The sequence below is a fragment of the Notolepis coatsorum genome (genome assembly GCF_963971535.1).
Source record: "Notolepis coatsorum genome assembly, chromosome: 3".
Lineage (NCBI taxonomy): Eukaryota > Metazoa > Chordata > Actinopteri > Aulopiformes > Paralepididae > Notolepis > Notolepis coatsorum.
This window is the reverse complement of record NC_140167.1, coordinates 64663055-64687573: the sequence shown is the minus strand read 5'-3', so window position 1 is coordinate 64687573 and position 24519 is coordinate 64663055. Positions and strand designations below refer to the sequence as shown.

General features: G+C 44.7%; 1 protein-coding gene across 1 annotated transcript in view; it reads left to right on the top strand.

Moving 5' to 3' along the window:
- lrp8 (low density lipoprotein receptor-related protein 8, apolipoprotein e receptor) overlaps window positions 1-24519 on the top strand; it is a gene marked incomplete at both ends in the record, with an annotated part of 393308 nt that overhangs the window by 263841 nt on the left and 104948 nt on the right. Inside the window, 2 exon segments of the mRNA XM_084311233.1 lie at window positions 2734-3108; window positions 17296-17418. Coding sequence (XP_084167359.1) covers window positions 2734-3108; window positions 17296-17418 — 498 coding nt within the window.

Here is a 24519-nt window from a genome sequence, read left to right as displayed (position 1 = left end):
CCTGTGTGTATGTGTATAGGCATACCTATGCATGTGTGTCTCTTTGTGTCAGAGTTCTGCCTCCACCTGTCACATGTTTTATTTTAGGTGACAGTAGCTCAGGAGGTAGAGCAGTCGTCTGATAATCAGAAGGTTCCTGGTTCGATTCCGGCTCCCGGCAACATGTCAAAGTGTCCATGAGCAAGATAGTTAACCCCTAACTGCTCCCGATTGCTGCATGGTTGCCTCTGCCGTGTGTGTGTGTGTGTGTGTGTGTGTGTGTGTGTGTGTGTGTGTGTGTGTGTGTGTGTGTGTGTGTGTGTGTGTGTGTGTGTGTGTGTGTGTGTGTGTGTGTGTGTGTGTGTGTGTGTGTGTGTGTGTGTGTGTGTGTGTGTGTGTGTGTGTGTGTGTGTGTGTGTGTGTGTGTGTGTGTGTGTGTGTGTGTGTGTGTGTGTGTGTGTGTGTGTGTGTGTGTGTGTGTGTGCGTGCTCTATAAAGAGCACATAAAACGTCCGTACCTTTCTGCTGCTCCCAGGTCCGTTATCCATTTAGCTCAGCTGAGCCTATTAAAGACTGGAGCGGCACCCACACACCACCCACTGAAACCCATTTAACGCCCGGCCTGCCCCTGGCTGAGAGGAGGGGTGGGGGGGGGGGGGAAGAGACACTGAAACCTATTTAACTTCTACCGTTGACGGGGAAAGAGAGATGAGGTAGCCCCCCCCCCCCCCCCCCGCGCTACACAGGATAGAAATCGATGGGGCTGTACACACAAACACAACCAGTACATGTTTACATACACGTCCGTGCACCTGCATACACCCGACAACACACACACACACACACACACACACACACGCAGGCAGGCATACATGTATGCACACACACACACACACACACACACAAGAGAACCAGCTGGCTATGCTAGGAGCCACCCATTCATCACATAGAAACACGCTTATTTATGCTAGGCATCTTGGCTGGTTTGGTTTCTGTGTTTTTTTTTTTATCCACTTTTTCTCCCATTTTCTATTTTTCTCCCATCCCAATTTCGTATCGTCCAATTCAACCCTCCCCTGTCTTTGAACGCTGTTTCATGCCTCCCACAAGCCGGCTGCAATGTGGACTAAGTCATACATAGCACGAGTCCCCTCCGATACTCGAGGTAGCAGCCGTCGCATCTTTTCACCTGCGCGGCTCGATCTTTCAGCGTCAGGGGTCTGGGCTTTGGAGGGGCCCCGCCCCCGTCGCTTCCTGATTCTACTGCGCAGGCGCACCAACCGACCTGTAGGAGTCGCTGTCCACAACGCCCGATCCCCACCCATCAGTTTCCCTCCCCCTAATACTGCCAATGTGTATTAGTGCGGACGACCAGCTAAACTGAAAGCAATGTGGAGCGCTGGGCTCGAACAGGGAGGCGAACCTGTTCGAGCCCAGTCTCCAGTATTCGTGGTGAGCGCATTGGTTTCTGTGTTCTCAGCGTTGGACACGATCATACAACTTATTATTTCACAATATATTACCTTTCTATTAGTACTCGACTTGAGAGCAGTAAACGTATGTCACCTGTATATTATGGGTTCTTAGACTGTTCAGCTGGTTTTTAGTCTCACCCTGTGATCCAGGCTAATTAAAACAGACTAGTAAGTTCAGTTAAGTCAAGTTGTACTTTATTGTTCCCCGAGGCGGAATTTATTCCTCTGCATTTGACACGCTCTAACGATGTAGGAGCAGCCGCGGTCCAGCTGGGACCAGCTCCAGTTGTAATGACACTTCCACTAGTATTCGGTGTGGGAGGAAACCGGAGGACCCAAAGGAAACTTGTGCAAACTCCACACAGAAAGGCTTCACCCATCGGGTTCAAACCCAGGACCTATTAGCTGTGAGGCAAACGGTGCTAACCACTGCACCACCATGCCCCCCCCCCCCCCCCCCCAATAAGAGTACTATTATCAAAGTATCTCTCAAGTCTGCTCACTCCACCGCCATCTTGATAACGGCAACTAACAAAGACTTAACACCTGACCACTTCTACACACATGTGCTGCAGTTTCACCGCAGGGATTGTTGTTTCCTCTGAATGTAGCAAGTAATTTCGTCGTTGCCGTCATCTTTAGCGTTCCGAATTCATCGGTTTTAAAACTCCCAGAGTGCTCCATCTCCTCATTACATAGTGTCTCTACTATCTCATGCTCTCTCGTGTGGGATTATCAGAAATAATCCCCCGACCCATACCAGTAGTTTTAAGAAACCCTGCCATAGCTCACCCCCCTCTAAACAGAGTTTAAAACCTTGATCTCAAACTCTTTTTTCAATCAAGTTGTACGTGTTTCAATCAATTTGTTATCCTTCAATATTGGCCGGGTTTCAGCTGTCCTGACCTGACTGTGGTGGGGAGTTCATTCCACCATTGTGGAACAAGAATAACCTGCTTCGTCTTGATGACCCCCGATGAGCTTGGATAGGAGTGGGTCCGAGGCGGCCAGAAGATGCAGAGCGTAGGGGTCTTGAGGGTGTGTAGTTAGAGACCATTGACCGGAGGTAGGAGGGAGCCGTTCCCCTCGCTGCACGGTATGCCAGGTCAAGAACCTTGAAGCCAGTGAGAAGCTTTCTGAGAAGTGGGGTAACGTGGGATGACTTTGGTAGAACTTAGAACAGGCGGGCCGCTGCGTTTTGTACGAGTTGGAAGTGGCTCGAAGTGGTAATGAAATGAAACTAAACGCTCTGCCTCTTTGTCTTCTCTCCCCCCGCCAGACGCCAAGGCCTGCCCGTCCGAGGAGTTCCATTGCCGGAGCGGCAAATGCGTGGCTCCCATCTTCGTGTGCGACGGAGACGACGACTGCGGCGACGGCAGCGACGAGGAGAAGTGCTCCGCCCCCACCTGCGGGCCCCACGAGTTCCGCTGCAACGACTCGGAGTGCATCCCGGCCCTCTGGAGCTGCGACGGGGACCCGGACTGCAAGGACAAGTCTGACGAGTGGATGGAGCGGTGCAGCCGGCGCACGGAGCCCCAGAAGCCACGCTGCCCGCCGGGGGAGTTCCAGTGCGGCAGCGGCGACTGTGTCCAGATGAACTGGAAGTGTGACGGCGACGCGGACTGCAAGGACAAGTCGGACGAGGCGAACTGCCGTGAGTTCACAGTCACCACATGCACACCTGATTAGGGATGCACGATAAATCGGCCGATATGGTCGTTTTTTTACACATCTGTATCGGTCCGATATCAAGATCGGGCCGATATTAAAAAAAATTATATTTTAAATAAAGATTTTATATATTTTTTTTTGCTTGATTGGAAGGATGGATGTACTGTATACTTGATTGGATGGATGGATGTACTGTATGCTTGATTGGATGGATGGATGTACTGTATGCTTGATTGGATGGATGGATGTACTGTATGCTTGATTGGATGGATGGATGTACTGTATGCTTGTTTGTAGGGGTGGTCAAAATGACGATATTAAATAAATATCGGGTACAGTTCATTAACGATACACTTTTTAAGTATCGTGGACATCGTGATGTTTTGCACAAATAGGCGAGTCAATCTATGAAAAAAAAGCACTTAACCCAAAAAAAATGTATACAAAAGGTTTTTCGATGGATTCCGATAGTATTGAGCGTGCTAAATAACATACTAAAAGTCGACCAAAATCGACCCCCCCGAAAGCCGCCATTTCCAAGATGGCGTCCCAGATGGCGGTGGAGATATTAAAATGGCTATATCTCAAATTGAGAATATGGTGCAAAGGATTTCTCAACTGATTCTGGTACCTCTGGGCATGTTCACTAACATACTAAAAATCTAGGAAAATACACCTTCCAGAAAGGCTTAATTTTCTAGATGGCGTCCAAAATGGCGGCAGACCAAGCTTAAAATGGCTATATATCTCAATAGAAAAAAATATATAACTATGATTTTTCACTTGATTCTGGTACCTCTAGACATGCTTGTGAACATACTAAAAATCTAGGAAAATACACCTTCCGGAAAGGCATCATTTTCAAGATGGCGTCCAAACTGGCGCCCAGGAGCTTAAAATGACTATACAAATACAAATAGCTTACTAAAAAAGGTGTTTGCACTCTCCAGCTCTCAAGCTAGCATAGTTGAAGCCTTCTTTTTGACCATTATAGTTGTTATAGTTAGAGGTGTTTGCACTCTCCAGCTCCCAAACTACCATCGTTGAAGCCTTCTTTTTCTGAATCAGTTTCTTTCTTTCTTTTCTTTTCATAGCCCATATGATGACAGGCAAATCAGTTCAGAGAGCATTCCGTGGCCATCTTCTGGTTGACAAATGTCTTAACCGCATGATAATATCAGAAATGGTAGATGATAGTCGTGAATTTGCAGCAATGGTTGAACAGTCTGAAGCAATGTATACCTCAATAGTTAAGGGTGAAATGCCATTGGAAACAGTGTTCACATCAGAGACCCTCATTACAATAAATGAAGAGTTGGGAAAAAGGAAGATGGAACTGTGTGCTAGATCCAAAACTAGTCAGTTGTGGCTAAATTACCAACACATGTTAGAAGTTGCTAGGTCACTGATAACAGCAGATCTCACAGGTTCCTGGCTTTTGCACCTACGCGCTGTTTCTGAATGCATGCCGATATTCGCTGCGGCTGGGCATTACAATTACTTGAAATCGGCACACTTTTATGTCCAAGAGATGAGTCAGCTTCACATCAACCACCCAGATGTCTTCAGACAATTTGAAAAGGGTTTTCATGTTATCCGTCGCAGCAGCCAATCATGGGCAGGCCTCAGCTCAGATCTTGTAATCGAAACAACATTGATGAGGTCATTGAAGACTACAGGAGGGATGACACATGGAAGTGGAATGACCGACAATCAGAGATCCCTTTGGACAATGTCAAAGGGCATAACATCAGAGTATAACACCGCAATGCAGGAGTTCTCAAACCAGACATACACAACATCAGAACAGCACAAGGATTCAACAGAGGCAAGGATGAAAAGGGATGCTGCTGACCTGGAGAAGATCACTTCAAAACTTGCTATATGTTCACCTTTCTCTCCAGACTCTTCTTTAAGGAATGTTGTTACAGGTGTTGTCGCTGAGGATGGAGTGAACGTGCATGATTATGACTCTGTTGGACGCAACATCATGCACAAAATGATCGGAAAGCCGGCATTCACATTTTCATTTCGTAGAAAGGATAAAGCCATAACCCTTGGACAAAAATCGTCTATCAAGGTTGCTCCTGATCGAATCATTGATTCTGCACTTCTTTTTCAACGTTTCCTTATTGTCTCCCAAACTGGAGAGCTGTCATTGGAGGAGGTTATGCGTTACGAACTCAGTCCTTTCCCTCCTGCCCTCTTTGAAGCCGGAAACGTCTTCCGCAAAGCTGATAAACCACAACTAGCGCACGCAATCTGTGATCATGCAAGTGATGCAATCCTAGATTCTGTACCAGAAACGGAGCATTATGTTCTTAATGGTGGTTCACTCCTTCACCGAATACAATGGAAGCACAGACAAAGCTATGGTAAAATTGCACAGTCATATGCAGACTTCACCATCCAACATTATGGCTCAGCTACAACCATTGTGTTTGATGGCTATGAGGATGGGCCATCCATTAAAGACAACACACATCAAAGAAGAGGAAACAATATTCATCCCATTGTCAACTTCACTGCTGAGACAGAGTTCTCAGGTAAGAAGGAGGAGTTCCTGTCAAGAGATCTGAATAAACAGAAACTGATCCACATGATAAGTGATGAACTGAAAGAACGGGATTGCACTGTGGTCAATTCACTTGGAGATGCTGATGTAGACATAGTAAGGGCCGCAGTGGGATCATCTCTTCTTCACACCACGACGCTGATTGGAGAAGATACTGATCTCCTCGTCTTACTTCTTTACTATGCACAGAGAGATAGCAAGGGCCTTTATTTCAGATCAGACAAGTCGAAAGCTGATGGCAGTTTTAAAGTGTACGCCATAAACCATTTGAAAGAAGTACTCGGACAGGATGTGTGTTCTCAGTTGCTGTTCATCCATGCTGTGACTGGCTGTGACACAACTTCCCGGATCTTCGGAGTTGGCAAAAATACAGCATTCCAAAAACTTGTAAAAGGGGATCCTGTCCTTCAGGCTTGTGCCAATGCATTCACTGTACAAAACCAGACAACAGATGTGATCGATGACCTTGGGTGCCAAGCAATGGCTGTCTTTTTTGGTGGAAAGTGCACAGATTCGCTTGCAAAAATGAGATATAACATTTTCAGCAAGAAGGTTGTCTCAGCTTCATCAACGGTAACGCCTGAACGTCTACCACCAACTGAATCTGCTACCAAATTCCACTGTCGTAGAGCATACTACCAGGTCATGGTCTGGATGGGAACAGATGATGGTATAGATGCTCTAGACTGGGGCTGGAACCTGCAGGACAATAGATTTGTCCCACTCATGTCAACAATGAATGCTGCTCCAGACAGTCTCTTGAAGGTCATTCATTGTAACTGTACCACTGCCTGCAAGACACTTCGCTGCTCATGCAGAATATATGGACTACCTTGTACTACTGTCTGTGGACCATGTCAACTTCATGAATGTGACAATCCACATAACAAGTTTCTCCCAGAGGATCCTGAAGATGATGATGAGTAGGCCTAAAGACCACAATAAGTGGGTCATTTATTTTGTGTTCAACACCAAAGCCAGCTTTCTAGGTTGAATATAATAACCAATTTAAATTTTAGCCAAAATAAGCTACAGGCAGCCATTTTGATGATGCAAATGATGCATTCCTAGCAGATATATTTAGCTAGATATTTTGCTCGTTATTAATGTATAGAGGTGCCAGAATCAGTTTATAAATCCTTTAGAAATGTTTTCCCATTTGAGATACAGGCATTCTAAGCTCCCAGTCGTCATTTTGGACACCATTTTGAAAATTAAGCCTCTTCGGAAGGTGTATTTCCCTAAAACTTTAGTATGTTCCTAAGTATGTCTAGGGGTACTTGGGGTACCAGAATCAAATGACAATCATTTATATAATTTTTATATTGACATATATATAGCCATTTTAACACTTTGATTGCCTAAGGCTAAATTCATGATATACCATAGGTTGCCAGCTCTATTTGTCTATGGATAAGTTCCCCTTCTTGGCAGGGCTATAACTTTTTAAATTCTATTGCTAAATTGCCATTATTAGGGCCCATTCAATGTCCTATATGTATTGTTCACGGTGTATGAACGTTAAACTTTTTCATTCACATATTCATACTAAAATATGATCTAAAGTATAAGTATGTTTTCATCTCTTTCTGCAGCTTTCTCCAGAACGTGATTTATAGCCCCAAATGCATTATATTGATGATCAAATACAGTTTGATAGCAATCGGCGCGATATAAAAAAATCCAACTGGACGGACTTCTGGAAGTTACTACACGTCATCTGATGTTGACCGGATGGGCGAGGGGGCGTTTATAATTCCGTGGGCAGCGTTATACCATTCATCTAATGTGGGTCAAATGTTCATCATAGCAGTTAGTGTCGAATACGGAAATATTACACGCTAAAACTCACCCCAGTCTCCGCGGGCCGTTGGGCGATCAGCGTGGGGTAGACAGTTTTCCATTATGGGATGTAAAAATATCCGGTCCATTTCCAGCTTGTATAATAGTATATACGTCCAAATCATGTTGTTTATCGAGTTATTGGCAACAGATCGCTATGTATTGTGACGAGCTAGAGTGCCGGAACCTATACCGAGTGCCCGGAAGTAATATGGGTGAACAGCACATCGTCCAAGTAACTTCCTGTTTGGCGATTGCGCCGATCGGCCACCAGATGGCGCTCTTGAACCGCTAGAGGGTTCAGTGGGGCTTTTTGGTGGGTCTCAGGCCAGCGGATGGGAAATATGAATCCGATCACAGATTTTTGAAATATTGATATCAAAGACGAGTTACGGCGTCTTCGGCAACTTGAGCATGGCGGGGAAGGACGCCTAAACTCGTCTTCTGGCAGTTAAAGTGTTAAGCTTGGCCAGCCGCAATTTTGGACGCCATCTTGAAGATGAAGCCTTTCGGGAAGGTGTATTTTCCTAGATTCTTAGTATGTTAGTGAGCATGCCCAGAGGTACCAGAATCAGTTGAGAAATCCTTTGCACCATTTTCTTAATTTGAGATATAGCCATTTTAATCGCCCCGGCGCCATCTGGGACGCCATCTTGGAAATGACGGCTTTCGGAGGGGTCGATTTTGGTCGACTTTTAGTATGTTATTTAGCACGCCCAATACTACCAGAATCCAAAAGTCTTAGGCACCCAAGAGTTTTTATATAAGTTGTCTTAGATGTTAATAAATATTGTTCTGTATTAGTGTGTCAGTAGACTACTCTTTTAGATTTTTTTTAAACTTTTAATTTAATTATTTTTGAAAGCATCTTCATGGTTTAATGCAGACATATGTTGCAGGGACTATTACAATCATGTTGGTGTGACTGTATGTATGCATCAAAGGCTTAAATCTAGCATTTGTAAGTGCTTTAGAGGAAATGTCAAAATATTGTTTGTGATATATATTGTGTATCGTGACATAGCCAAAAAATATTGTGATATCATTTAGAGGCCATATCGCCCAGCCCTACTTGATTGGATGGATGTACTGAATGGATGGATGTATGGATGTACTGAATGCTTGATTGGATCAATGGATGGATGTACTGTATGCATGATTGGATGGATGGATGTACTGTATGCATGATTTGATGGATGGATGTACTGAGGATGGATGGATGAATGTGTGGATGAATATATTGTATGATTGTTTGGATAGATGGATGGATGGATGTACTGTATGCCTGGATGGATGGATGTATTGCATGCTTGGATGGATGTAATATACTTGGATGGATGCTTGAATGGATGGATGGATGATTATGGTACTGTATGTACTTCACAACGTTTAAATCACTGTTCAGCTCTGGGGTCAATTCCCTTTCAAATCAATAATTGGATTTTCTGCAAAGTTTTTTTTTCTCCCATAAAAATGTTTTATAGCTAATCAGACGACACATGATTGAATGACTGAATGCAGCTGTAGCAGGCTGCACACACACACACACACACACACACAGTATTGCTGCTAGTGTGTGCGTGTGTGTGTGTGTGTGTGTGTGTGTGTGTGTGTGTGCGTGCGTGCCTACGTGCATATTTGTGTGTGTGTTCTATTATAGCCAGTAAATTACAGTTTCAATTTTCCTTTCAACAGAGTCGAAGGTCAGCCTGCCTTTTCTGTGCGGTAAATACAAGTGGCCATAATTTGATGTGTATGTTTTATACACAAGGAGAAAGACTGGCATTCATTATCTAAACATCGCTCTCCACACATACAGTAATGTGCACAGAAAAAATATTCTTGGGTTAATTTTTTCTTTTATTTGAGTGCTCAAAATGGTTTAATTTGTCGATGTCATTAATTCATTCAATCTTTATGAAGATCTTTAATCTTGAATGATCATTGAAAGAAATTTCCAATGACGTCACGAAGTACAGCACATAATAAATACAATACATGTGACCGGGACCAGCGATTGATGCCACATGTCTCCATTTTCATTTTCCAAATGTTTACAGATTGTGAAAGTACAGAATGTAAGCTTTCAAATGTCGTATGTTGAAATCTGAGAATGTTTGAAGAAGATGTGCTATTTTGAATCTTGTAAAACGGTATTTTTTCTAGATGATTAAATCTGAGAAATCTAAGCCAGATTTGAACACTTCTGCCAGTTTGGGCTGGGCGCTAACAATACTCCCCTACAACCAGCCCAGCCACTCCTCTCACCTGAATAGCATTAACATAAGTATGTCATTAAGTGCTGTCACAGTAAATGCTGTCATACAAGAAAATAGCTGTTATACAAGCTTAAAATTAAATAGAATTATAATAATAATAATATAATAATTTATTATTGATTGATTGAAAATCTTTATTTATCCCAGAGGTGAGATTCAGATGTCCATCACAGCATAACAGCAATTTAAAAACAGTTAATGAAACAGTTAATACATAACATACACTTATTTAGTATGTGTTAAAAACAAGATTTTGGATACATTTTGGATACATTGTATACAGTATGTCTAACCCTCCCACTCACAACCTCTCCCTGCCCCCCACCCAATACGAAGTTCAATGTTGAGGTCATGAGTTTTTTTTCGATTCTTAATGCATTAAAATGTGTTGAAACCACAGAGCTCTAATTATATTATATTTATATATATATATTTCAAAGTTGTAAACAATGGAAATTTTACTTAAACACGCCAATAGTAGTAACCATAGTATGTACTGTATGTGAAATGAATCTATGTTTAATAGGTGGACAATCACATGTGTAGGTGAGTATATAGAGTGTGTCTATCTGTCTGTCACTGCAGTGGTTTTCAAACCTTTTCTCAGGAGACCCACATTTTAAGAATAAATATGCTCATGATCCTAAACCGATATGGCAGATTATTGTGCAGGCTAATAGGACAACACTTATCCTGATTTGAGACCACCGAGACCACCCACATGAGCCAAGACCACCAAGACCACCCACATGAGCCAAGACCACCCACATGAGCCGAGACCACCAAGACCACCCACATGAGCCAAGACCACCAAGACCACCCACATGAGCCGAGACCACCAAGACCACCAAGACCCCCCACATGAGCCAAGACCACCAAGACCTCCCACATGAGCCGAGACCACCAAGACCACCCACATGAGCCGAGACCACCAATACCACCCACATGAGCCGAGACCACCAAGACCCCCCACATGAGCCAAGACCACCCACATGATCCAAGACCACCAAGACCCCCACTACAACACTGTGTTACTGTTCTGTTTTCATGTATGTATTTGTGCTTATAGTATGTTTGTTAGTGTGTGTGTGTGTGTGTGCTGTGCTGTGTTTGTGCACAGCACTGTGACTGTGTCTACAGGACAAAGGATCTCAAATAGGTATTTCACACCGGCCGGGCTCCGTGCCGGAGCCGGTTCCCGAACGTAATCTCGAACCGGCCGGCGCGTTCACACCAGGAATAATTGGTTCGGAACATGATGGAGGCTTTAGTTCAGCCCTCTAAGAAAACACTGATCATTTTTCATGTTCCGAACCAATTATTCCCGGTGTGAACGCGCCGGCCGGTTCGAGATTACGTTCGGGAACCGGCTCCGGTACGGAGCCCGGCCGGTGTGAAAGGCCTAAAAGTGATAAAAGGAAGACCATACTGTCATTGCCACAGCGACACATGTGTGTGGTGGGGTTGCTATGCAACCATGTAATGTCTAGAACTGTTGGAGAGCGTGTGTGTGTGTGTGTGTGTGTGTGTGTGTGTGTGTGTGTGTGTGTGTGTGTGTGTGTGACCGAGCGAGAGGGAGGTGAGGGTCCTTTACCAAGCTCATGGAGATGAGAGGATACACACTCTTGCACAAATGTGTGCACACACAAACACACTGGCCAGACGCCACTTGGGGAGATTAGATACACGCACACAGATTTCACACACCCATGGTTGAAATCACCAGAGGAGTCCTCAGTGATGATTTGTACGGTGCTTAAACACCCTCCAATCTGACATATACATATGATTTATTAATTTCCCCTGGCAGGAGGGAACACTCCATTCCCATGCAGCTGTGAATAGGAGTATACAGTAGCATCACTCTCCAAAGCCCCTCAGACAGGCATTACATATTATTATCACAATCATATGTCAAGGAAAAACCCTTGTAAACCAAATGTTGGTTGCTCTGTTTTTTAACCCAATTTATTTTACTGTAATAAAAAATGTGCAATGTCCTTTACTACATGCAGAGTAAGTTTGCTGATATTAGAGGCCATGGACCGACCTTAACCATTTTCTAATGCCACGCTATAATTATGTTAAATGTGGTCACCTACAAAAGAAATTATAATAATCTGAATCTGAAATAATAAGAATCTTGCAGGGATATGTATCTTGGTGACTCACCATGTAATCATAACGTCACAGATTAGAATACTTCTTGGTTGCATGTTGTCCTCATTATCCCTCCCACTGGTTTCCTGCCACACACTATCCTGTCTGTAGTATTATGACGAGCTGTTAACATGTGCTGATATAACCAGCCCTATGTAACTCACACCCACATCTCTGTACAGTATGTAGCTCACATCTCATTATACCATTAGCGGAACCGTCTGTCTCAATAATCTTGTATTAGAGCACAGATATGCTGAGGCAAGGTCTTTCTCTCTCTCAAATTCAAAATAGGCTTTATTGGCATGAAATATCAAAGTACCTATTGCCAAAGCAAGTCCAACATACAAACAATAGCATACTGTATATAAGCTAATCAAAAACACCATAACAATAAAACAATCAACAGAAACTCATTACATTACAAAATAGATTTGATCAAAGAAAGCCTCTCTTAGATCCTTATATCTCGCACAGTGTACTGGGGAGTGAGATTCTGTCTCAACATTTTCCAATATCACATTTTAATGCCAATATCGGCCGATAATATCGGTAGGCCGATAATATCGGACATCCCTAATAATAATCACAGTATAATAATCACGGTGTGATTATTATTAAGTGTGGTGTGTGCAAAGTGGCAGCACAAATGCAATAAAATAGCACTAAATTGTAATACAATAATCAGTGTTGTGAGTAGTGGGACAGACGGGCAGCAGGCCGTTGTTCATGAGCCTTGCTGCCTGGTTCCCATACCAGACGGTGATGCAGGCAGGAAGCTCTCTGCTGTGCCTCTGTAGAAGGTGATGCAGGCAGGAAGCTCTCTGTTGGGCCTCTGTAGAGGCCCGTAGGGTGTGGTTTGTAGTAAGAGGGTTCTGGATGCGCAGGGGTAAATGAGAAATGTGTAAATCATATACAAAATAAATCATATCTATGATTAATACAAAGTTATTAAATCATGCCATATCTCTTCTTTGCCCTTTCCACTTTTATATCTCCTTTCAGATGATGTGGTGGATAGTCACACATTAATATTCTATCCATCAACACAGTAACACACACACACACACACACACACACACACACACACACTATCCCAGTATCCCATCCTCCATGTATTGGTATCATTTGACATCTGGCGTATGCAGATACAAGCGCTTGGAAAGGGAAGGGATTGGGAGGTTAATGTGCACCAGAAATAGTCTTATCGTTCCAGATCTCTGGCAACTTGTGCGGATGCATTATTAATATTATTCATCCCGGGGATTTATCATAATTAGCTGAGCTTAGGTCCCAATCGTTTTGCTGATAACAATCAGCATATTTTATGACGCAGCAGGTTTATGACTGTGTATTAGGAGCGGGATCAGGCCTCTCTCCCTGCGCTCATGTGTTTTACACTCACCGTCTGTGTGTCTCTGTTGGAGTGTGGACAGGCTTTGTGAGTTGGAGTTTGTCTCTGTGTGTCTGTGGCTCTGTCTGTCTTTGTTGAAATATATTGTGATTCTGTTGATTTCTTTCTTTTTTGAGCGTTGTGTAGATTGTGTGTGTCTGTGTGTGAGCATGAATTGAACTGCACTGCCCAATAGACACTAATGTGTGTTTGCAATTGAGTATTAATTGTATATGTATGTGTGTGTTATGCCGTATTCCATGGTTATTGTATACAAGTATTATTTTTACTATATACTTACGTCTGTGTCAAAGTGTGTTTTGTATGTATATTACTCATCTTTGTGTATGAGTATATATGGTGAAGGGCACTTCTTCTCTGCTTCTCTTCTCATGGTGGATATTCCAAAGAGACGCTCATGAATAATTAAACAGACAGTTAAAAAGATGAATGAGTTAAATAAACCAGCCCCCGTTCCAGTTAGAGCAAGCTCAAACAACACACACACACACACGCGCACACACACACACACACACACACACACACACACACACACAGACGTTCTCTCATTCTCTCTCTCTCTCTCTCTCTCACACACACACACACACTCTCTTTCTATCTCTATCATACACACACTCGCTTTTTCTCTCTTTCTCAGTCACGCACACACACACACACACACACACACACACACACACACACACACACACACACACATGCAGGCTGGGTCCTGTGTGTGTTTTATTGAGACAGTGAGTAAATGCCAGGCTGTTGTTCCCTCCAGAGGTTCTGCTGCAGAGAGAGCTGTGACTGATTACTGTTGAATGGGAATGTACTCTGAGCTGGCCTCATCAGAGGAGGGACCACACACACGCGCACACTCACTCACAAACACACACACACACACACACACAAATACACACACACACTCACTCACACAAATTCACACTCACAAACACACACATACACACACACAAATACACACGCACAAACACACACACACATACACACACACACTCACTCACACAAATTCACACTCACAAACACACACACACACAAATACACACTCACAAACACACACGCAAATTCTGTGAGAATGGGTTTAGGCAGAGCCCAATAGCTGAACACAGGAGAAGAGAGAATGGAGCGTTTTAGGGTGTTTTAATAATATTCCCCAAGCAGACAGTTGAACAGGCAGGAATGTGCAACAGACAGGTATTGGGAATGTTTCTTGGGGGGATGAGGACAGGTGCACTCCCAGTGCAGCTGTGGGCAGAAGACAAAGGTATGTGTCGAGAGAGAGCAGGAGCACTCCTTGTGCAGCAGGAGATGTCCAGGCAGGGAGGTGCACTGGAGCGGAGGTCCTGGGCACAAGAGAAACAAGATTAGGGAAAGGAATAATCACAAGAGCAGGTTAGCAGGGCTTCAGGCTGAGTCGTCGTACCTAGGTAACTAGAATAACACCACAACGAGGTCTGGTCAGAATCTGCCGGTAGATGTAGTGTCTTGCTGATCAGGGGATGAGGTACAGCTGTGTAGAGTGAGGTGCCTGGCAGCGTGTGAATCAGGGGATGAGGTACAGCCATGTGGAGTGAGGAGCTTGACAGTGTGTGAAGGGGTGCTGCCCATATATGGGTGTGAGGCTTCCGTTGTGAATGTGGGAGAGGATGAGGAGGAGTGAAGAAGGTGTGGGGCTTCCGTGGTGAATGTGGGGGGAGGATGAGGGGGAGTGAAGAAGGCTCTTGCCGTGATTATGACAAATTCACACTCACAAACACACAGACACACACAAATACACACTCACAAACACACACACACACACACACACACACATACACACTCACAAACACACACGCACACACATAAAGAGGGAGGGGAAACACACAAATACACACACTGGCACAGAGGGGAAACACACACACAGAGCAGCTGTTACTTTGCCAAAACCTCATCCAACTCTTATCTCCTGAGATCTAACCTTTGATCTTGTCAAGCTAACGCTCCAACTTAACTGCTCCTCTAGGAGCACCACTTAACTCAACATGCAGCACTGCATTTTTTATATCCCTTTTCATTCAGTTACATTGGATATATTGGCAAATCGTGTGTGTGTGTGTGTGTGTGTGTGTGTGTGTGTGTGTGTGTGTGTGTGTGTGTGTGTGTGTGTGTGTGTGTGTGTGTGTGTGTGTGTGTGTGTGTGTGTGTGTGTGTGTGTGTGTGTGTGTGTGTGTGTGTGTGTGTGTGTGTGTGTGTGTGTGTGTGTGTGTGTGTGTGTGTGTGTGTGTGTGTGTGTGTGTGTGTGTGTGTGTGTGTGTGTGCTGTGTAAAGATCCATCGCAAGGATCTTTACATAGCCTTCATAGACCTAAGCAAAGCCTTCGACACCATCAGCCGTGAGCTGCTCTGGAAACACCTCAACAAACTTGGGGTACCACCCAAGTTTCTCTCCATCCTTCAGCAGCTGCATGACGGGATGCAAGCCAGAGTCCAGACGGGTGAACTCCAGTCAGAATCCTTTAAGGTTAATGTTGGGGTGAAGCAGGGCTGTGTCTTGGCTCCGGTGCTCTTTAATCTCCTCCTCTCTGCCGTCACCTGCCTCTTCCGCCGAGCCATGGGACATGAAGACGGTGTCCATGTGGAATACCGCCTTGATGGTAGCCTCTTCAACATCCGCCGGCTCCAGGCACACACAAAGACAAAATCCTGCCAAGTATGTGAGCTACAGTACGCTGATGACTGTGCCATCTTAGCTCACAGTCCAGAGTCTATGCAGCATGCTCTCGACACCATATCCAGCCTGTACCAATCCTTCGGTCTCCAGGTCAACATACAAAAAACCGAAGTCATGTCCCAACTCACTTCCCGAACCTCTACACCTCCCAGTTTTCACATAAACGGTGTTCCACTCAAAACAGTGGATCATTTCACCTACCTCGGCTCCACTCTGTCCTCATGCTGCTCCCTTGACGCGGAGATACACACACGTATAAATAAAGCGGCATCATCCTTTGGACGACTACGCAGCAGGGTTTTTGAAAACCGAAACCTGAAGATCAGCACCAAGGTTGCCGTTTACAACGCAGTATGTCTCTCCACTCTGCTCTATGGAGCAGAATCCTGGACCCCATACCGCCGGCACATCACCAACCTGGACGCTTTCCACATCCGTTGCCTCCAAAGGATCCTCGGCCTGACCTGGGAAGATCGAGTCCCCCACACAGACATCCTCAACAACACCAACTCAATCTGTATGGCCGCAGCTGTGGCCAAAAAACATCTTCGTTGGATAGGGCACACCATACGTATGCCTGACCACCGCCTGCCCCGCCAAGTCCTCTATGGCCAACTGAGAGGAGCAAAGCGGGCTGCTGGAGGCCAAAAGAGACGCTTTAAGGACTACACCAGGGACCTCCTAAAGTGTGCAAACATCACGCAGCTTGAAACTCTGGCACTCGACAGATCAGCCTGGCAAGTCACTTGTGCCACTGCAGTTTCCCAAATACACCAAACGAACCAAGACCGAAGATCTGAGAGGCGCACGCAACGACACCAGCGGGCGGCTGGCATCCCCCAGGTATCTGGCTTCCCTTGCGCCATCTGTGGACGGGTGTGCGGCTCAAGGATCGGACTCAACGCCCACGAGAAGTGGCACCAGCGGCAGCGTCGCTAACTCCCCCCCCCCCACCCCCCCCTCTCCCCATCCCTGGAGCAAGCGTCATCATCGAACACGATGGACAGCTAAGAGAGAGTGTGAAATAGCCTCAGTATGTTAATGTGAGTTTATGTGTGTGGTTGTGTGTGTGCTAGAAACGTGTATCTGTTCCCTAGCCCTTCTGATATGCTGTCCTAATGAGTTCCAATACAGCGATTGTTACTGTATGCAACATTAACAAGTGTGTGTGTGCGTGCGTGTGCTCTACAGCGCTACTGACATGCAGACCAGATGAGTTCCAGTGTGGAGATGGCTCCTGTATCCATGGCACCAAACAGTGTAACAGAGTCCACGACTGTCCAGACTACAGCGATGAAGCTGGCTGTGTTAACGGTAGGTCACTACTGAGTTCAGCTTCATATGGATGGGTGGACGGGAGGGAGGGAGGGAGGGAGGGAGGGAGGGAGGGAGGGAGGGACACAACTGTCCTTATTAGAACAACGAAGCCGTCTGTGTTAATGGTTTCAAGTTTAGGGTAGGATGTTTTGTGCATGCCTGTACTCTCCATTCCCCCCATGCTGCTATGAGGCCCACATTTCCAGATAAATAAAGGAATATCTTATCTTATCGTATCTTGTCTTATTGTATCTTAAAGCCTGCTGTGTTAACAGTATGTTTGATGATAGAATTGATGAGTTTAGGTTAATTTAATTATGAATAGATGGATGATACATGAATGGAACCAAGCAGTGTAAGTACATGTCTGCTCTGACTACAATAATGAAGTTAATGGTATAGAACATTAAGTTTACTAGGGAGGGAGAGAGATACGGATGGGCGACAAGCAGGCAGTGAAATAGTCCAGTCATTACAGTGAAATAGTCCACAGCCATTACAGTGAAATAGTCCACAGCCATTACAGTGAAATAGTCCACAGCAGTCCAACCTCCTTTACCATTACATAGTGGTTTTGTGCAGTATCTCTCTTCTGAAGAAAGACGTGTTGTGCAGTGTCTCTCTCTTCTGAAGAAAGACGTAACATCTCTCTCCTTTTGAATGTAATGCTCCACACTCTCTGTGCGTTCAGTAGAAAGCTATCCGGCTGCAAGGTAGCCTAGCTTAGCACAAATTACTGGAACAGCTAGGCAAAAAACACCTCTTCCTGTCTGACTCTGGAGAAGACCGAGAGTGCATTTCCCATAATGTCGATGTGTTCCTTTAAGACCTGTTGCCTCTGGAACCACAGGGTTCCCCAACTGGCTTAGGAAAGATACTAAGAGTTGGGGGAAACAGCTGACCACTCTCTCTTTTTTAAACCAAGTTTCTGTTTGTCTCTGCATTTTCTCTTGTACACAGAACAGCTCAACGATGCTGACACCGTTTATTCCGTAACCAATGTTTTGAAGTGCAGCTGTGAACCTGAAATCAATACTCCAGTGTACAATACACAATAACAAGCCAACAAGCGTAGGGGTTTGTGTATATGTGGGTGGGTGGGTGAAATGGCCCGTATCATGCTATGCCAGCACATCACCAACAGTGTAGCCACGGTAGCAGTGTACTAAAAGATTGTCTCACATTACCAGCCAATCAGCCGTCACCGAGCTCAGGAGCTTTTGCACCATTCACCTTATGTCCCTAGCAACAAGGACACTGCCAGCTGGCCCAATGTTGTCTTTCTGCTTCCTATGAGCTCTTATCACTGAATTTTGATCGCCACACCTCAATTTTGGTCACGCCACGCCCTCCTTTGGGGGAAAACAACTCTGGGAATAAACAGGGATTAGATGGTGTTTGTTCATAATCTACAACTTTAGGACAAAACACAATATAAATCACACTGATTACCTCTTAGGTCACTTGGAGATTCATAAACGTAATATTAAATGTCCTGGTAGGGAAATGTGGAAATATCCTGCAGCTGACTGGGGAAATAGTTGTGCCTGAAAACAGATCAAACCTAACCTTTCACAATGGTGTGAGCGCTCAATGAACGCTGTGTTGGAGAGTAATTGCTTGAGTTAACATGACACACTAACAAAATGTTTCAAACAATGTAAGCATTCTGCTGGCAGTTTTTATACAGGCCAAAAAAAGAATAGCGCCTTACGTATGGTATCTCAAAGCACTTTAGGACAGACATACACAGTACATGGACATTCACAATGACAACATGGTGGGGATACTACAGAGAAAAGGAGACATCTTAGAGATGAAACGGAGAGAAAATAAATAATATATAGGTGAGTACAGATGTGTAAATTGTAAGTGATGCAGGGGTTGGAGGGTCAGGAGTGAGGCTATGCAAGGTTGAACAGGTGGGGTTTGAGGTGGGACTTAAATGTTTCTACGGATAGGGGTAACGTTGATGTGTGATGGGAGTTGATTGCAGAGGAGGAGAATGATTTGTTTTCTGTGGACTTAAGGCGGCAGTGTGGTGTGCTCAGAAGGGAGCGGAGTGAGTACCAGGATGTACCGGGTTGATGCAGACTGTATTAGCCCTCAAAGTCTGTCGGTTTTTTATGAAAAACGCCAAGCTCCTTGTTCTATTTCTTTACACCACTGAGGTCATCAAATCAGTTGCTTCTGGATGTTCCAAAATATAGGCTCCAAAGGTGACTGAGCCTTTGGTGTGGCTGCCCCCAAGCTGTGGGTCAGTAACCTTTACATATTAGATCTGCCCCCAAGCTGTGGGTCAGTGACCTTTACATATTAGATCTGCCCCCACGCTGTGGGTCGGTAACCTTTACATATTAGATCTGCCCCCAAGCTGTGGGTCAGTAACCTTTACATATTAGATCTGCCCCCAAGCTGTGGGTCAGTAACCTTTACATATTAGATCTGCCCCCAAGCTGTGGGTCAGTAACCTTTACATATTAGATCTGCCCCCAAGCTGTGGGTCAGTAACCTTTACATATTAGATCTGCCCCCACGCTGTGGGTCGGTAACCTTTACATATTAGATCTGCCCCCACGCTGTGGGTCAGTGACCTTTACATATTAGATCTGCCCCCAAGCTGTGGGTCAGTAACCTTTACATATTAGATCTGCCCCCAAGCTGTGGGTCAGTAACCTTTACATATTAGATCTGCCCCCAAGCTGTGGGTCAGTGACCTTTACATATTAGATCTGCCCCCAAGCTGTGGGTCAGTAACCTTTACATATTAGATCTGCCCCCAAGCTGTGGGTCAGTAACCTTTACATATTAGATCTGCCCCCAAGCTGTGGGTCAGTAACCTTTACATATTAGATCTGCCCCCAAGCTGTGGGTCAGTAACCTTTACATATTAGATCTGCCCCCAAGCTGTGGGTCAGTGACCTTTACATATTAGATCTGCTCCCAAGCTGTGGGTCAGTAACCTTTACATATTAGATCTGCCCCCAAGCTGTGGGTCAGTAACCTTTACATATTAGATCTGCCCCCAAGCTGTGGGTCAGTAACCTTTACATATTAGATCTGCCCCCAAGCTGTGGGTCAGTAACCTTTACATATTAGATCTGCCCCCAAGCTGTGGGTCAGTAACCTTTACATATTAGATCTGCCCCAACCCTATTGTTACGAAGGATCAGATTAAACCGAATATATATATTTATTGATTGATATATATTGCATAATATTTGTATATCGTTTGATATCCCTTGTATATTCCTTGTACATATACACGGAATATCCCTTTAGCCTAGTACAGACCATAATATTTCATTCTCCTATTGGACAGCGGTCCACAGGCGCCATGGCCATACCTTCAATGTCGGGTTCAAAGTCACCGCCGGGGACATGCCTGGACATGAACGGTATTGCGCAAGGATATGAGACAGGAATAAAGCTGGTACTAGTTTATTCATCTAAGCGTATAAATACGGCGCAGGTGAATACAGAAGCACTTAGTCAGAAGTCTTAGTAACTAAAGTTGAAGCCTCACCCACGATACGACGTGCGGTGAAGTATGGCCTGTTTGGCCCCAAATAGAGCATTGAGACCGCGAGCGAATTAATAACTGAAGTGTCAGAGTTTAACGCTGTACCGTCGAGTTCGACCTATTCTATTAAGTCAGTAATAGTCTATTTGTGTATAGTGTATCGTGCGGCTAAAGTTCTACAGTGACCAGCATCACCAACGTTTCCTTGTATCAGCTAGAGTGCTTATCCAGGCTGGGCTGCTTATCATGGCGCTTTCACCCGAGGGGCCCTAGACGAGGACTGTGTGGATTATGTACACTGGATAACCTACCGACGACTGCATAGCCCTTTTCGGCTGGATTATATTTGCTTTTGGTCCTGTAATTAATGGAGCGGAGAATCGCAGACACCCACAAGTGTGTGGGATTTAACCTGTGAGGAGCCACGTCGAGTCTGCCTCTCAGAAGTCTGAGGCCGGCTAGCTTTCTTCCATGTGGAGCTACATGCTACGGAGAACAGCTGTATTCGTCTGTGGATCAAGATCTTATTGCACCGTCTCCTGTACTCGGAGTCTCCTTATCATCGTTGACCCAGACTCTACTACCGACGGATCCTCTACCCTTGCTGGCTTACAACCGGGGGGACCCTACCAGTATCTCCTGCTATATTACTAGTGTACCATAGATATAATTCCCTAAGATTTAGGTTGTATGATTATCTCCTGCGTAATATGAGAATGGACATTCGTTATTGATTTGCCTACGCACATTCCTTTGCCTTATAAGCGCATCCAAAGTGAAGTAAAGTAAAGTATATTATGTACCTTTTGCTGCTAATAAATACTTAAATACAGCTTTGTCTGGAACCGAGTCATTGTGGGGAAGTGTTCATCATTATATACCTGTGTACTGTATGGCCAGTAGGAATGTACATAAGACGGTAGTGGTTTAATGATACCATACTTATCAATACAGTCAGGGAATTGTACCCCTCAGTTACACCTATGTTTGTTAAAGACTCACCTCTTCTCACTGGCTTTTCATTCCGGTTGAGCCATACATCTGTGTTTCTATTTTTACTGTGCATTTTATATTGTATTTTTACTGTTATATTTGTGTAGTACTGTTTGCAGTACTATTTCTGTTTGTGTAAATTGTGCTCCTTGTGTTGTATTTGTATTAGTATTGTATTTACATTACTTTTGTACTTGCTATTGTGCAGCACTTTGGTCAACCTCAGTTGTGGGGCGGCGTGGCTCAGGGGTAGAGCGGGTCGTCCAATGATCGAAGGGTTGGTGGTTCGAATCCCGCTCAAGCCCATGTCCATCCCACTGCCGTTGTGTCCTTGGGCAAGACACGTAACCTACTTGTCTCGTATGAATGTCTATGCATGTGAATGAATGTTGGTGGTGGTCGGAGGGGCCGTAGGCGTTGATTATTCGCCACGCTTCCGTGAGTCTGCCTCAGGGCAGCTCTGGCTGCAATTGTAGCTTACCACCACTGGTATGACTGTGTATGAACGAATAATGGACTCTGTAAGCGCTCTGGGGTCTCTGGGGTGTCACGAAGAGCGCTATATAAATCCAATCCATTATTATTATTATTATTATTATTATTATTATTATTATTATTATTATTGTTTTTAAGTTTCAAGTTTCTTTAATAGTTGTCATACAGAAGTACAGAATATTTTCATACAAAATGCTTCTTACTGTTACGCTCCAGAGACTGTGCTAGACAAGATAGTATCAAATAACAGTATAGCATGTAATTTAGAAGTAGAAAATGAGGTCACAGTGTTCAGTATAGACATATGTACAATGTTCGATGCAGAATAGACGTAACTGAGTTACCATATAATATACAATACTATGCAGTGTACTAATGTACAGTACTATATAGTGCAAAGCAGAAATGGGATGAGGTACAGTTTAGGTACAATTTACAGTAAGGTGTACGAGTTGTAGTGCAATCCTTCATCAATAAATATAAAGTGTGGGGAGTGGGTGCTACAGTGTGTTTGTTTAAAGTGGGTGTGTGCTATAAAGTGTGTGGAGTGGGTGCTACAGTGTGTTTGTTTAAAGTGAGTGTGTGCATGTGGATGTGTGTGCTATGTGCGTTTGATGGTTGTTGTTATGTAGTGTTCATTGTTCGTTTAGCAGCCTGATGGCCTGGGGATAGAAGCTTCTTCTGAGTCTTTCTGTGCTCGCCTTGAGACTCCGGTATCGCTTGCCTGACCGCAGCAGTTCAAAGAGGCAGTTGTTCGGGTGACTGGAGTCTTTAATGATTCTCTTAGCCTTGCCCCTGCAACGCTTGTTGTAAATGTTCTGGAGGGTGGGGAGCCCCCCTCCAATTGTGCGTTCGGCTGAACGTGTCACTCTTTGTAGTCTGCTTCGGTCTTGTGCAGTGCTATTCCCAAACCAGGAGGTGATGTTGCCAGTCAGGATGATCTCTATTGTACATGAGTAGAAGTTCTTAAGGATCTTCTGACTGACTTGGAACTTCCTTAGGCGCCTGAGGAAGTAGAGGCGTTGTCGTGCCTTCTTCACAACACTGTCAATGTGTGTGGTCCATGTCAAGTCCTCGGATATGTAGGCTCCGAGGTACTTAAAGCTGTTGACTCTCTCAACCGGTGCCCCGTCGATGCTGAGGGGGCTGTAGTCCTTGGCCCCCGACCTCCTGAAGTCCACAATCATCTCCTTTGTTTTGCTGACGTTCAGGGAGAGGCTGTTTTCCTGGCACCATCCCGCCAGGACCTTGACCTCTTCCAGGTAGGCCCTCTCGTCGTTGGCAGAGATCAGGCCCACCACCACTGTGTCGTCAGCAAATTTGATGATTGTATTGCTACTCCGCTGAGCCACACAGTCGTGTGTGTACAGGGAGTAGAGGAGGGGACTCAGAACACAGCCCTGGGGGGCCCCTATGTTGAGGGTGATGGATGAGGAGGTGCAGTTGCCTGCTCTCACCACCTGGGGTCTGCCCGTCAGGAAGTCCAAGACCCACTGGCAGAGGTCATAGTTCAAGCCCAGGTCCCTGAGCTTGGCTATGAGTATGGAGGGGACTATGGTATTGAATGCCGAGCTGTAGTCGATGAATAGCATTCTCACATAGTTCCCCTGCCTCTTGTCCAGGTGCTATATAAATAAATCTGACCCTTACCTTGTTATAAATATAATGATATAGCTGAAAAAAAATTCATCTACGGGAAATAGAGTGAAATAGAGAGATTACGGCAGAAGTGGTCGGGACGTTTTAAATTAAAGAGCTAACGTCACGGTGACCAAATGCGTCCACATTTTTATAGGATTCTATCACATTTTCATAACAATAGCGAATATAACTTACCCTGCGCCGTTTTCATTGAGGTTTCTTACAAATTAACAGTGTTTTATTTGTCCTTTATATGCGGATAACATTTTAAATCTTAAATTGTACCATTATGTTTCCCTTTAGACAACAAACATAATGCTAATGATGCACTTTTGTTAAGATAATTAGGTGACCATTCTCGGTCACTGTACTGAGGTCGCATTAATAGTTTACCGCTCCCGTGTTCAGATTGCGTTTTCCTCACCTTTAATCCGGTGCTGACCTGT